General features: G+C 41.8%; 1 protein-coding gene across 3 annotated transcripts in view; it reads left to right on the top strand.

The window, feature by feature from the left end:
- The window catches only part of CDC14A (cell division cycle 14A), a 143,080-nt gene that overhangs the window by 126,514 nt on the left and 2,734 nt on the right, over nt 1–13,832 (top strand). For all 3 annotated transcript variants that reach the window (XM_090047084.1, XM_090047085.1, XM_090047086.1), the window contains exons 14-15: nt 1,658–1,786; nt 2,358–2,685. In XM_090047084.1, coding sequence (XP_089903210.1) covers nt 1,658–1,786; nt 2,358–2,685 — 457 coding nt within the window. The remainder of the gene's footprint in view (nt 1–1,657; nt 1,787–2,357; nt 2,686–13,832) is intronic.

The following is a 13,832-nucleotide window of genomic DNA, read 5'->3' as shown; positions in this document are numbered from 1 at the left end:
GGAAACCCAGAGACAGGAAGGGGCGGAGCTTAGCCCTTCTTAAGCCCAGGCAGAAGGCCAAGAGGGCATTCCCCCTCCTGCGGCCGAGGGAGGAGGAACTCAGTCAGTACAAAGGGGAGAACTCTGACGGTCGGAACATCCCCTGGTTCCTGCTGGGGGTTGATGCACGCTTTTTCTCTCTCTCTCTCTCTCTCTCTCTCTCTCTCTGGTAGGGAGAGATTCGTATTTTTGACCAGAACGGTCTAGCTTTTATGTTGTAGCCCGGGGGCTTTGTGTTTTGTGTTTACTGTTTCACCGGAGGACTGGGTGAGGCTATTAGGGGTTGGAGGATGCCTCATAGGGACTCCACAGTAGCATGGAGGTTCCTGGCACTGGAGAGGGCACAGCATTGTTTGGGGTGCATGGGCCCCAGCCCCAGAGTTGGGAGGCAGTGAGGAACCCCAGAGCAAAAGGGGGGGCAGTGAGGAGCCCCGGCCAAAGGAGGGGGAGCGAGAAGCCTCGACTGAAGGGAGCAGCGAGGAGCCCGGAGTTGGCACGGGCGAGAAGTCCCGAAATAGGCAGTGCAGGACAGGCTGGAGGGCGCCAGTAGGGGCGCGGGCTCTGAGACGAGCTAGAGGGCACCGGTGAGGGTGCAGGCTGAGGGATAAGCCAGAGAGCATCCGCGTGGTATAGGGAGTAGGACAGACCTGAACAACACCAGATACATTGGCGAGGCTTGGGCTGCGGTACAAGGGGAGGAAAGGAGCCCCAGATAGTGCCTAAGGCACCGAGATAGAAAATAGGCAGCCTCCCATTTGATTAAGAACTTTCAATCAAGCAAATAACAACAAGGCATGGCAGGCTTGGCAGGCGAGGAGGCGGGCGGTTGGCCTTTGATCGGTGTTGTGGGACCACAAATAGATGGTCCTGGGGAAGCACAACTGTCACAGGTGTCCACCACGTGTATCACATCCAGCTGTGTTTTTGAGTGAAAATGCTGTAAGTGCTGAACTGAAGGTGGTTAGTCAGTAGCAGGCATGTCCAGATCATGCCTTCTGATATCAGGTTCTTGAAGGGGCTTAGGAATGGGGATATTTAATTTGTGAATCACAAAAACACTTAGCACAAGAGAAGGACATAAATGCTCAACTTGGACATAATGGTATCAGTAGCAGCGTAATGTACAGTAGCAGAACTCTAGGCATCATAGTGACTTATTAATGAATACATAGTTGTCTGGACTTTTATCTGCTTAAGCAGTTAAATGGAATTTTTGTGGAATGCTTTCTTGATATTAGGTGCTTACATTCTGCCTACAATCTTTTATGGATGTGTCCCTAACGTTCCAGTCCTAGAAAAGACTATACCCCTGCTGTTATTACATTAATATCTTGTCATTCAGAGATGAGTACATGCAACAACAACTAGGATCTGGGTCCTGAATACATAGTAGAATTTGAGAACAAAAATGCTTGATCAGCTATAAGTGTTCAGTTCAAAATGGATGGGCTACTACCTTAAATCTGTATGTGTTTTTTTCCCCTTGGAAAGATGCCTGAATATTTAGCACCCAGTTCTGAAAGTTCTGGATCAGGTGTTTAAAACCAGCTTACTGTTTCTGAAGTTTACACATGGGTGCTATGTCCTTACTTTTCATTAAAACTTTTCACTTTTTTAGATTGAATACTTCAGGTGGTACAGAAGGATCCATGTCTCCTTTGAAGTCCTCCAGAGTGACGGTAACAATTTCACCCTCTGCAAAGAGAATAAATAGAAGCCCAACATCCTCAGGTTCTAATTTAAAAAGGTAAGTTTCCTTGTCCTGATGTGACATTTAAGGGAGGACTGTTGCCTTCTGTAAAGTCACCTGATAAATTTTGAAACCTAATATGCATTTCAGTCAGCTCTCACTTATGTCTGAGCTTACATATACAATTGTAGGAACAGTCCCTATGCTTTCATATTTTATTAGGTTCTGTTCAGCTCAAAAAATGTTAAGTTGTAAACAGGATGCCCTTCTGACCCCTTGATTTGTTGCCATTAAGGGGAAATTTAGCTATTCCTAAACTTGGGATGATTTTGGATAAAATGAGACAAATTTTTATGTTAGTCAAAGTGCTCTAGAGTACTAAAGATACTATACTTTCTTACACAGGATATTTATTACACAACTTTTTTGGTAATATATCTTGTCTTTTTGGTGCATAGGATTGATTTATGTTGTTAGGGAGAGAAAATGAAGCAGTGTGCCATCATTGCTTACATACATCATAACAGTCCTTTGTCATTTTCCCCTAATGTCTTTAAATGTCTTGTGTGTGAAATCTTCACATATATACATTCTGTGTATTTTCTTCCCACATGTGTTTTCCATTCAGCGTTTCCATAAACTCCAGACTAGCCAGTTCTCTAGGGAACCTGTGTGCTGCTTCAGATGATAAAGAGATCAAAATGACTTCATCATCATCTAGGACAGGTTTTCCTGTAAACCATATCTCCAATCATTTGACTGGCAGCTTGCAGCTGCCTGCCAGAAATTACTGTGAGCTGAACAACAACCTGTACAACAGAAGCAGCAATAGTGGCACCAACCTCAACAGCCATCCCACTTCTCCCAGCACCGTGACAGATGAGTACAACATCTACCAACCCTCCTTTATGGGGCTTACAACTTCTCCAGCACGATACCTGAGTCGTTCAATTCCTGTAAGTTCACAGTCAAGCCTGCCCTCTCAGCGACCTGACAGAAGCTTTTCTATCTTCCTTCTGCAATCAAAGCTATCACAGCAAAACTTTTAACAATCAGAGCAACTTTCTGATCCCTTCTTATCTTTGAATAGTTCTTCAAGCATATAGCACCTTTGTCTCTTTACTCCTTCCTTTTTAGTAAATATTGTTTCACCTGTTTATTTTCTGCCTCTTCAGAGAATTTGGCTTATAGAAAGGTTTCATGAAAGTAGATCATGTAGGGGAAAAAAACTTAATTTTAATACCTTTCATAACAGCTTTACAGACGGTTTTCCCTCTTCCAATTCAAATTACGAATCATATAATAAAACTTTTACAATTTGAATATTTTATGTAGTTTAGGGTTTTCTTGGATTATTAGTGCTAATAGGTGTCTGTATGCATTCTTTTTTAGAGAATCTTTGTGTGTCCACTAAGTTGAAATAACTATCATTCTTAATGAGCTAACACCATTTTTAAAGGAGCACCGATAATAGGAAATACGGTCATTTTCAGAAAAAGTTGTTAAGCAGAATTTGGACACTGTGCCTCAAAATCACTGTTTTAATTTCCGTGATTTTACAATTCTGGTTTTTCTGTATTTTTAAATCAGTTTTTATTTGCCGTACAGCAATGATTCTTAACCACGGTGATTCAACACCAAGCAGTGCCTTGCAATTATTTCAAGGGTGCCCAGGAATGCCACGTAATGTTAGCACTGTTAGGTGTACAAACATGAGTCACAAGATAAAACCTGGAGTTTTCAAATAGAAATTTATCGTGTTAAATATTGTGCTCTGTTTGGTCAGTTCTTTGCAACAGAAGAATCGCTCTTTTATTTTTCTGTAATCAAAAAAGAGTCAAAACTAAGAGTTGGCTTTTTCCAAGGCATGCATTGAGTCTAAAAAGGTTGAGATCCACTGGTGTAAAGGTACACTGACAAAATGATATAATAATGAAACTGGCTATACAGAAATTCTTGGTACAAGTACAAAGTAGAGAAACTGAAAATGGAGACTTTTTCTCATCTTTCAGTTATACTAAATGTTGTTTGCACCAAGAGGTAAAAATAAGTATGAAAATTTCCCAGAATCTTGCCAGTAGGTGATGTTCGAAATATAAAAAGCATGGTTTCAGTAATTTTCAATTATACATTAATCTCATGCTTAAGTGTCAACTTCTGTAGAAATGACTGCTTGTATCAAAGTTGCATCTCTTCATAACTTGTTAACATCTTTCTAAGTCAAAAATGTTTATTAGTTTTATTTAGTGATTCTGTAATCATTCTTGCTGCTTTTCAATTATCATGTGAGCTTCCTCAAAGAAGTAAGGCCTTAAGAAAAGTAATAGCAGTACATTTCAAATATATTTATTTTTTTAATATTTTCTAACATGACATTGGAAGATAAGAGAAGATAGGAGGGCAGGTTCAGAATCAGAACTTGAAGGATAGAAAATTTCATTGACTCCATTCATTGTTTTATCAGAACAGTTAACAGTGACAGTTTCTGTCATTGGGCTGCCATGGATATTTGTTTTTTCTTTGCACTCTTTCAACCGCAGAAAACCTTGAGGCATAAATGCATCATTTATTTTAGATTAAAAGTGTGTGTTATGACCAAGAATTGTAGGTAGTTCTTTAGGAGCTCAAACCCATTTCCTGAAGGTTCATTTTTGTGCATTTCGGAAAACCCACCAGTGAAAGAACAGGCAGTTTGAGAAATTAAATTATCAGTGCTTTCTCATCAGAGAAAAGGGTGAAATTGTTTTCAAATTTTTCAAAGTGAAATCTTACCCTAACAAAAATATTTAGTTATTGCCCACTCTTACCCATTTGCCTTCCCAGAAAAACAAGTTTATATACAAATATTCTCTATGTATTTCCTGCTTTTTTTCAAAGTGTTAATATTGAACTTCATAGCCTTATACAGCTTAGGTTCTAACCAGCATCTTTCTGTATACACAATTGTTGTTAAAGTCAGTGTCACAGGGTAACAGCACGGTATAGTCCCGAAGGGCAAAAGGGAAACCCTGGGACCTGAAACAAGGCCAGGGAGATGAGGGAGAAGAGAAAAAAACAACAATCTCCTTACCTGCAGCCAATGATGCGGAAGGACTGGAAGAGGCAGCGGGACCCATGCAGCTGCTTAGCTGCGTCTTTTTGAAATTGCAGCCAGCTGCGATCAATAATGATTGGAGCCGGCGCGGGGGCATAAAGAGCTCCCTGAGAGAAGAGACGGGGGAAGGAGAGAGCTGGAGCGGAGCCACGAGTGGAGGCACTCTTGGGGCCCCACTCGGAGGCGAAGAAGGGGCCATTGGCCAGCCACGAGGCAGGAAGATATCCCTCAGCTGCAGGAAGGAGAATGCCCAGGGAGAGGTGGCAGATGCCCGGGCTTGCAACAGCGGAGCCAGATGTGAGGATCTGGGGACAGAGTCCGGCGATAGAAGCCACTCCAAAGAGAGGGGAATGGAAGAGGACCTGGCAATCTAGGCGGGATCGGCATGGGTTTGGGGAGAACCCCGGAGTCCATCCTGGCAGGGAGCCGAAAGTACAAGCAGCGAGAGGGGCTGCAGAGTACAGGATTCTGCCGGGCGGAACCACTTGGCGAGGGACCGGGTAGAGAAGGAACCAGAGTGGCTAGGAGCAGCCCGGGTGGCACTTAGAAAAATACAGCAACCAGCCAGAGGGCTGCTGTAGATAGGGTTAAGCAGGGAGGGATTTTTTCTGGGCCAGAGAGGCCAAAATTTAGTTTGTAGCCCGGAAGCCTTACGGGTAGTGTTTTCTTTCAAGTTCCGTGCTAAGTTGTCCACTTTTGGAAGGGTAGGGAGGAAGCCTCAGAAGGATTCCTTAACCAGCTGGGTCTAGGGTCAGGGTAAGCCTACGAATCCGCAATGAAGTACCCCTTGGCATTGCGAGACGAGGGTCGGGCCTGGGAATCATCAGCAACTCGGCGTGGCTGGGTATTAGGGCGAGGTGTAGGGGAGGGCGGAGCCTCGCAGAAGACCATCACCCCAAGAGTCCTGGCTCCAAATAAGCTTCAGTAGTCGGCCCCTCCACTGAAATTTACGAGCAAAGTCGTGGCAGGTGAGATAGGGGCGGGGACTACTCCTAAGACCTATCTGGACTAGACAATTCCAGGGACGAGGCAACAGACAAGCCCACACACCAGAGGCCGAGCAGCACGAGCAGAGGTTGCAGTCAGCTTTGGCATTCTCATCAACAGTTGTAAGATATAGAAGTCTTACAGCTGGAGTGCTGGTGTGTTCAATGGAGAACCCACAACACTTTTTTTTGTTTTCATGTTGACTTCTAAGAGCTCAAGGTAAAATGTAAAGTACTGCTACCCAGACACTTGCCTGAAGTACTTGTGAATTTTTTTTAACAGCTTAACTGTGGGCTGCAGTCCATTAAGTTTTGTCCATTCTTAACTTTTAAGTAAATTCTACAAGCAAATATAATGAATACCTGTTCCTGTTTGGGGGGGAAAAAATGAAAGTAGAGATTACTGTTAGTTTTCACTCGCTTCTTTGGAGAATTACTTAACGTTCCCAAGGGTCTTCCACATATTCTCATTGTATCAAAGATGCAAGATCACCGTTTAAAATTCAACACAGATAAGACTGAATTATTGCAGGTCGAATGGGAAAATATTAGAAGGGTTTTGTTTATTTTAGTGATAACCTGGTCAATTTACAAAGCATGCTGTTAGGCAGGTTGATCTGATTAGCAAATTTGGTGTCATTTTTGGGGGGTTTGAATATGGAAAGTTAGTTTTTACTAATGGTCTACGTTTCTTTTTTAATTTTGCTCTTTTTTTAATTACCAAACCATTTTGCAATTGCAGCCGTTCTTTTGCACACAGTGCACTGCAGTGGTCCATGTCTTTGAAACTTCTAAGCTATGCTAGCTAGTAAAATGCACTTAGTTTGGGGTCAACTGTGCACAGATTGGATTTCCACAGAGTATGACTACACTGACCATTCCAGGAACTTTGATTGTAAAAGATGATGGTTCTTAGTTCTGTAACAAACATATTCACCAGTTAATAAATGTACTGGTGTTTAAATCTCAAATATGGGTCCATCCAAAAGACAGCCTGTGGTTGGGGTTGGAGTGGCTGACTATCCCACAATGTAGTCCTGAAGAGAAACATTATAAAGGCCTTTTCTATTATAGGTATGCTGCTCTGAGCTATTCTTTCCTGGGTGTTATCCAGAGTAGTCTTCTGTTGTTTCTTCTTCAGTGAAGCTTAGTGTTGTTTCCTTTCCACTTGTGTTTGATAAGAAGGTAACAGTGATTTTGTATACAAGGTGGGTTATTGAGCTTATTATTTGGCTACATTTACTGTATTTTTTCTTTATAATATTTACTTTGGGCATATGTATACACATAGACATGCACACAGAGTCCCGTGGATGTTAGGTTTTATAAAACTCCAAAATTCATGATTCAGTGGCTTTTTTGTTACTTCATTTTCAACTTTGAAATTCTCTTGTGAGGATGTTCACAATACAATGAGTAAAACTTCAAGAACTGTAAAGCCAAATACAGCCAAATAAACTACTAGAAAAACAATGAATCTGTTGAAAGGAACTCCCACCAGGAATCCTCAAAAGATCTATATCTTAAAAATATAGTAAAAATGTGACATATATAAAAGCTACAATTAACAATTCCTTTAGAAAGGTACAACTCCTCTGTAGCATTACACAATGTAGCATTACGTAGCAACTCTTCCACAAACACAATTGGAAGGCTGGTTGGTTTGCTCCATCAATAAATACTTTAATACATACATCATTTATTAAATATAGGATTTTATCATAGGTTAAAGACAGATATGCAATGTCCTAAATACTATTACCCTGAAATCCTGTTTACCACCTGGAAACACCATACGGGAGTGTCAGCCATCATTCAATTTCTTGGCTTGCTCTGATTAATCATAGTACTGTTGTTAGTGCAAGTTTAGAAGTGTTCCTGCCAAAGAATGGGTTTAACAGGAGGAAATGATTCCCCCAGAAGGAAAACACAGATACAGATCAGCTGTAAAGCTGGGATAGGAGAAGTGTTTAGAGGGTTTAGGCATGCTAGGGGTGGGATTAACCAATCAGTCAGCATTGGTTGTGAGAGAGAAGGGTGTATGCTAAGGACCTGTCAAGTCCTCTTTTACATCTATTGCTGGGCTTGGGTGCATATGGAGGTGGAGAAAGGCTTGTTTTTTATTAGTAGTCTTAGGCTCAGCCGAAAGGTAGGAAAGACGTGGCCTTAGTTTTCCAATCTTTAAACACCACTTAAATCTGTTTTCTTTTCTTTTTTTTGCATCAGAAATCTTAAGTCAAAGCTGGCCATTTTCTGTGTGCTTGTCTCTCAGTCTGCACCAGCAAGGTCTGCCCACCATGGGGGCTGCACCAGTGGAGGCCACAGCCTCCCAAGGAGCATGCCATGTCTGCTGGTGGCTCCTCTCCCCTCTCTCCTCCCCCTCAGCTGCACTGTGCTTGCATGCAGATGGGCAGGCACCGTTCCCAGAGCACCAAACATTGGCAGCCACCCTGGTTCCCCTGCTGCACTGTACTGAATGGGCACTCCAGGATAACCAGTTCCCCTAGTGCTGCAAGCTGCGCCACCCTGCCCTGCCCCTGGATCAGGGGAATGCATTGGAAGCCATAGGAGGTAGGAGAGCTCCAAGTTGCTGCTGCAGCCAAAGTGATGGGGGTGGGGGTAGGGAATGGAGGCTTGACTGGAGCTTGGCTGCCATATGTTAACCCCAAGAGCTGCCAGTTGAATAGCTCTGACTGAAATTACTGCATAGTTTCCTTGCATCTACAATGGTGTATTCTTCCTGTAATTCATTTTCTGGATCTCATTCATTGGTTAGGAACAAAAGCTGTAAACAACCAAATATGGTGTGTGCTTGATCTTCCACGTAAGGTTTAGGTACTTAGGATATGAAAAACTCTACTTGCAAATTGGGAAGCAATTAAGGGAAGCAAATTAGGAAGACTCGTATGGCTTTTGGATTTTAACAAAACATCAATAGCTATGAATTTTAAACCTGCTTGATTCAAGTATGATGGTCTGATAGCTTAGTGTGGTTATGGTGTTAAAAAAAATGTGATTTGATAAAATGTCACCTACCTACACACAAGATCTGTTCTTCTGCTTTCTCATAGTCACATGTGGTTGATTTACAGATTAGAAAAATTTTCTTAGTACATGGGTTTCTGCCCCGCAGACATCACAGAGTATACTGAATTTTCTCCTAGTTTATGCATAATCACCTGAATTACCTGAGTTCCAGTTGCAGAATCTATACTGTTGTAATTCATAGAGTTCAAAACCAAAGGGACCATATAATTTTATTACCTGCATGTACCTGTTACCTATGTATTGAGCCCAGGAACTTGTTTGACTGAAACATAATTTGCATTTGGTTAAAGAGATTCAAAAGATTGAGAATCCTTCATTTGCTTTGATAGTTTGTCCCAGTAGGTAATTGTCCTCACTGCTAACTGTTTGTGCTTTATTCCAAATTTGAACTTGTCCAGCTTCACTTTCCAGTCATAGGTTTTGTATTGTTTTACCTTTCTCCATTTGATTAATCTTTTAATACCTAGTAGTTTGTCCCCATAAAGGTACTTTTAGGTTTTCTTTCCATCTTCTTTTTGATCAGTCAAACTGAGCTCCATCTCTCAGTGTATGGTATTTCCTCTGGCCTTCAGTTCATTTTTGTGGTTCTTTCTGGACCTCGTCAACTTTTTTTCAACATCCCTTTTTTAAATGTGGACATTAGAACTCAATACAGTATTTCAGTATCACTCAAAAATGTTACACGTTTAGGTAAATCACCTCCCTACTCAAACTCTTCACTCCTTTGTCTGTACACTACATGGATCACTTTTGTCTTCTCTGTGTCATAATTAACACCTTTAAATTTTTCACCTAGGTATGGATGTATGTCATTACTAGAATTTCTTTTGTTCCTAACATGCTTAAAAGCCTCCTTTTTTCCTTAGTCATGAATCTTTTTCTTATGTGTTAAATTTCTCTATTGATAGTCTGCATTTCATAATTTTGTTATTAATATTTCTTGTTTTTCCATTTGTTATATGTTGCGATATCATACATAAGCCAGAGAAAGCTCAGCTCTATTTTTTTTTAATTCTGTATTGAGACCAGCACTCATTACGGGGTACTAAGTAATGTAAGGTGGTCAGCTTTTAAATTTTCTAAGAGGACCTCATTCCTGCACTCAGATCTGTGAAGATGGATTTCCTTTACATTTCCTGCATAATTCTTGTTTACCCAAATCCAAGACAACCCTGAATTTAAAATGATACTACTCCCCTCATAATTAAATTCTATACATGGAAAATTTATAAATTTGTTGTAATTTTCCATGTACAGAATCTAAATATTGGGTGGGGTGTTCATCTGAAATTTGTTCCTCCCCACCGCTACAGTGGGGAGAGCAGTGGTGGGGAGGCTGGCAGTGGGAAGAGGTCAAGTAACCTGACCCATGCCTCCTTGAAAGCCTTCTTTCCTACCCTTGAAGTAGGAAAAGGAAATGCAAACCAAATGCTGCATCTATAACCACAGTCACAAAATAGATGTTCACATAAATAGAAATATAAATAAATAGAAGTAAACAAAACCATTAGAGGTGCACTGATACATTGGTCCATATTGTGTCAGCACCGATAAAAGGAAATTTGACATTATCAGTAATCAGGTTTTTTGGGCTGATGTGGCCGATAATGTTGCCAATAAATCCTGTGTGCGTGTGCACAGCAGCAGCATGCACATGGCCAGGAATGTACACCCCAGGAAAGGCATGGGGGGCATGTGCCCACCCCAGGACTTGTAGGTGGTGCGAGGGCAGGCTGCCACTGCAGGCTTGGAGCCAGGGCTGGTACCAGCCTCTTCCTGGCAGGGGAGCTGGGCTGGAGCAGCACTAGGGGCAGGTGGGGGTGGGATGGGTGGCAGCAGCGCTGGGAGGGGACCCTATGGGGGGGTCTACGATGAATTTTGGGATGGCTGTAGCCCCCTCCCATATCTCCCCTCCCAGCACCACTGCTGCCTGGCCTGAGTGCAGCCCTGGCCCAGCCCCTTGCAATAAAGAGGCTGGTGCTGTCCCCGGCATCAGGCCCTCAGTGGCATCCTGCCCTGTGCACAGATCTGGGGGACACATGCCCCCCCATGCCTCTCCCAGGGGTGCGTGTAGTGGTGGGAGCTAATGCCCACTTCCCAGCACTCCCCGGATCAGCTACCCATGGCTCTGTCCTGCACACCGCCCCACCCCAGCTGTGCAGCACCTGGCCCAGCCTCAGGCTCAGCCCCACTCCCTCCCTTACCACAGGGACCTCAATCTACCCCTCCCCCATGTCCCTTCCCTGCACCACGTCCCTTCCTCACAATAGACTCAGCAGCTGGACACTGTTCTCCAAGCTGCCGGACTGCATATCGGCAATTGGATTGCTATCTGCCGATAAGACTGGTCAATAATCAGTCATCAGTTTTGGCCCAAAGAATCTTTATCGGTGTACCCCTAAAAACCATTACACCATACAGTAATTCAGCTGTTGGTTAGGAAACTCCTTCAAAATCAGGACAGTGAGGCTTAATATGCAAAAAACCTAAAGAATGTGTAAAATATAGTTCAAGAGGCAGGAGTTCTTGTGTATAATATCTTTTATCAGAGGCCTGGGGGCTGGTACTGTGATACTCAGAAGCTTGCCTATGTCTATCCCAACCATACATTTTGGTTTAATAAAAGGTATCATCTCAATATAATGGCCATATGATGTGGTATGTGAAAGGAAATGACCCCCTTTTCTTAAGTTCAATTTAGTTCTTCAATCTACTCTGGAAGGGATTTAGAACAGTTGTAAGAAGACGCTTATTTATTGGTCTGGAGTAGAAATGAAGCAGGTGTGGAAAACAGCACCTAGCATCTGAAAAAACAGAGTAACTACCTCTCTGTTGGTGGGTTTACATGTGCAGTTAATGCGAAGCAATAAACTGGAGTTTATTGCTTTGGAGTTTATTGCTTCTGGGTGTGCCATGTGAACATGTGCCTGGGAGCAGTAAACTGGAGCAATAAACTGTTTACTGCTGTTTGCACATGGTCTTGGGAGCACATGTTGAGCTGGGCTGGAGCAACCCCAGCTGGCAGGGGATTCAGGAGGTCAGCTTGCCAACCGAGGGCTGCCTTCTCCACATCAGTGTGCTACAGAAGGGCTGGCTGGGACACAAGGGTGTGTCAGCACAAAGCTAGCTGGTGGGCACCCTTGTGCCCCAGCCAGCTGGAACAGCACCTACACATGCACTGTTGCAGAGTAAATTCGTTTACTTCAGCCTAAAAGGGGCACGTATGTAGACAACTGAGACATTTACTGTGCAGCTAATTAGTTTATTATGCAGTAAATGTCTTGTGTAGACTCACCCTGTGACAAGCATTAGAAAACCAAAAAATAGCCCCAAGCATTTGATGGTTTGAATCATTCTGCATTTGTGCTACATACGTATTTGATCTTCTCTTTCATATGTTACTGTGTATTCTTATCGTTCATATTCATATGTTCCATGCTTTGTGAAAGGAGGAACTTCTAAAAAAAAGTAACAATAGACTGCAGCTTGAATCCCGGTTTTAGAACACTGTGTAGTCTGTGATCCAGAATCATGTCTTTCAGCTGACTTAGGGAATAATATGACAGTCTCAGGACTTTTTGAGTCATTCCTAATCTCAAGAACCTGAGAGTAAAGCCACAGGTGTTTAATGCTCTATCTGCTATTTGTGTACCTGTCCAAAGCTAAAGTACCCTCTTCTTTACAAACATTGTGTCTGTATGGAATTTAAAGAATTTGGAATAATGGAATTCTTGAAGTTCTCCAGCTTTTGGACAGTACTTGTTAGTCACCTTTACTTTTTAAATTTCATTTTTTAAAGTTCATTGCAAAATCTTTACCCTCCAACAGAAACTACATTTCCATCAACTAAAGAGTTGGGTTTGGTTTGGTTCAGTTTGATTCGGTTTATAAAATGGTCTTAAACTAGGTTAGACTGAGAGAGCTTTGGCTATACTTAGGACTAGCAGAAATATTAAATGTTCAGTAGTGGATAGAAGTACATAGCCTTTCTACATCCTTTCTATTCAGTAAAATGAACCCCTTGAAACTGTCAGATGCGCTAATCTAGCACAATTAAATAACCTATAGCCGGTCATCAGTTCCACTGTGGTCCTGAAGCTGGCAGGAGAGTTGTTTGCAGTTTTAAATACTAGTTTTTGGTCTTTCTTCCCTTTGTAATAAATTGTACGTGTGTCCTTTAATTTTTAAACGTGCCATCCCTTCAGTCTGAATATGTTCATTATTAAACAGCACATGACCAGTTTTTAACTGAAATAGTAAGTGTCTCTAGAGAGAATCATTGAGACATAAGAAAAAATGGCACTGTCACACATTAAAAATGTGCCAGATATTTTTTGTACTTACTCAAACTATATATATATATTTTTTATGGATCTCATTAATTAAAACATGTTTCTGGCCAGTGACAGAGTTTACCAATTTTTTTAACGTTTTAAATTCTTTTAAAATATTTTTAAAAAAAGAAACAGTACTTGACTCTATTGTAGACAGTTAGCTACCCTCGGGATGAATTAGTGATGCATGTGAGTGGGTTTTTATCATTTTGTCAGGCTTTGGTAGAGCTCCCAAAACATCCAGCTTCCATCAGGTTCATATTGCTGCTCTCATAGGATGGTACTCAACACACATCTGGGAAAAAATTGTACCAACAGATCTTATTAGTCTCAATTTGCTTACAAACCTTTTTTACACTTAAAACTCAGATGAACTTTTAATTGATACAAGATCAATAGCAAGACAGAATGCTTGTTAAATGTCTTGCGTAACCAGAAATGCACATAACTCAGGCAGGAAAGGTCTTCAGGCCTTCTTCTTAACTGCTAATTTTCTATATGCTGCTTCAGACTACTTGTTCACTCAAATTTTTTTTCTTTTTGTTCTTTCTCTTGCTAAATAGCTCTAGAATTTTCTTCTGTACCTAATTGTTGGCTGTTTCCTTGTTTTTTCAGTAATTACTCCACACCTTAGCGTTTCT

The sequence above is a fragment of the Crocodylus siamensis genome, chromosome 5, assembly GCF_052110815.1.
Source record: "Crocodylus siamensis isolate JL-2025a chromosome 5, ASM5211081v1, whole genome shotgun sequence".
NCBI lineage: Eukaryota > Metazoa > Chordata > Crocodylia > Crocodylidae > Crocodylus > Crocodylus siamensis.
This window is presented reverse-complemented; position numbering and strand designations above follow the sequence as displayed.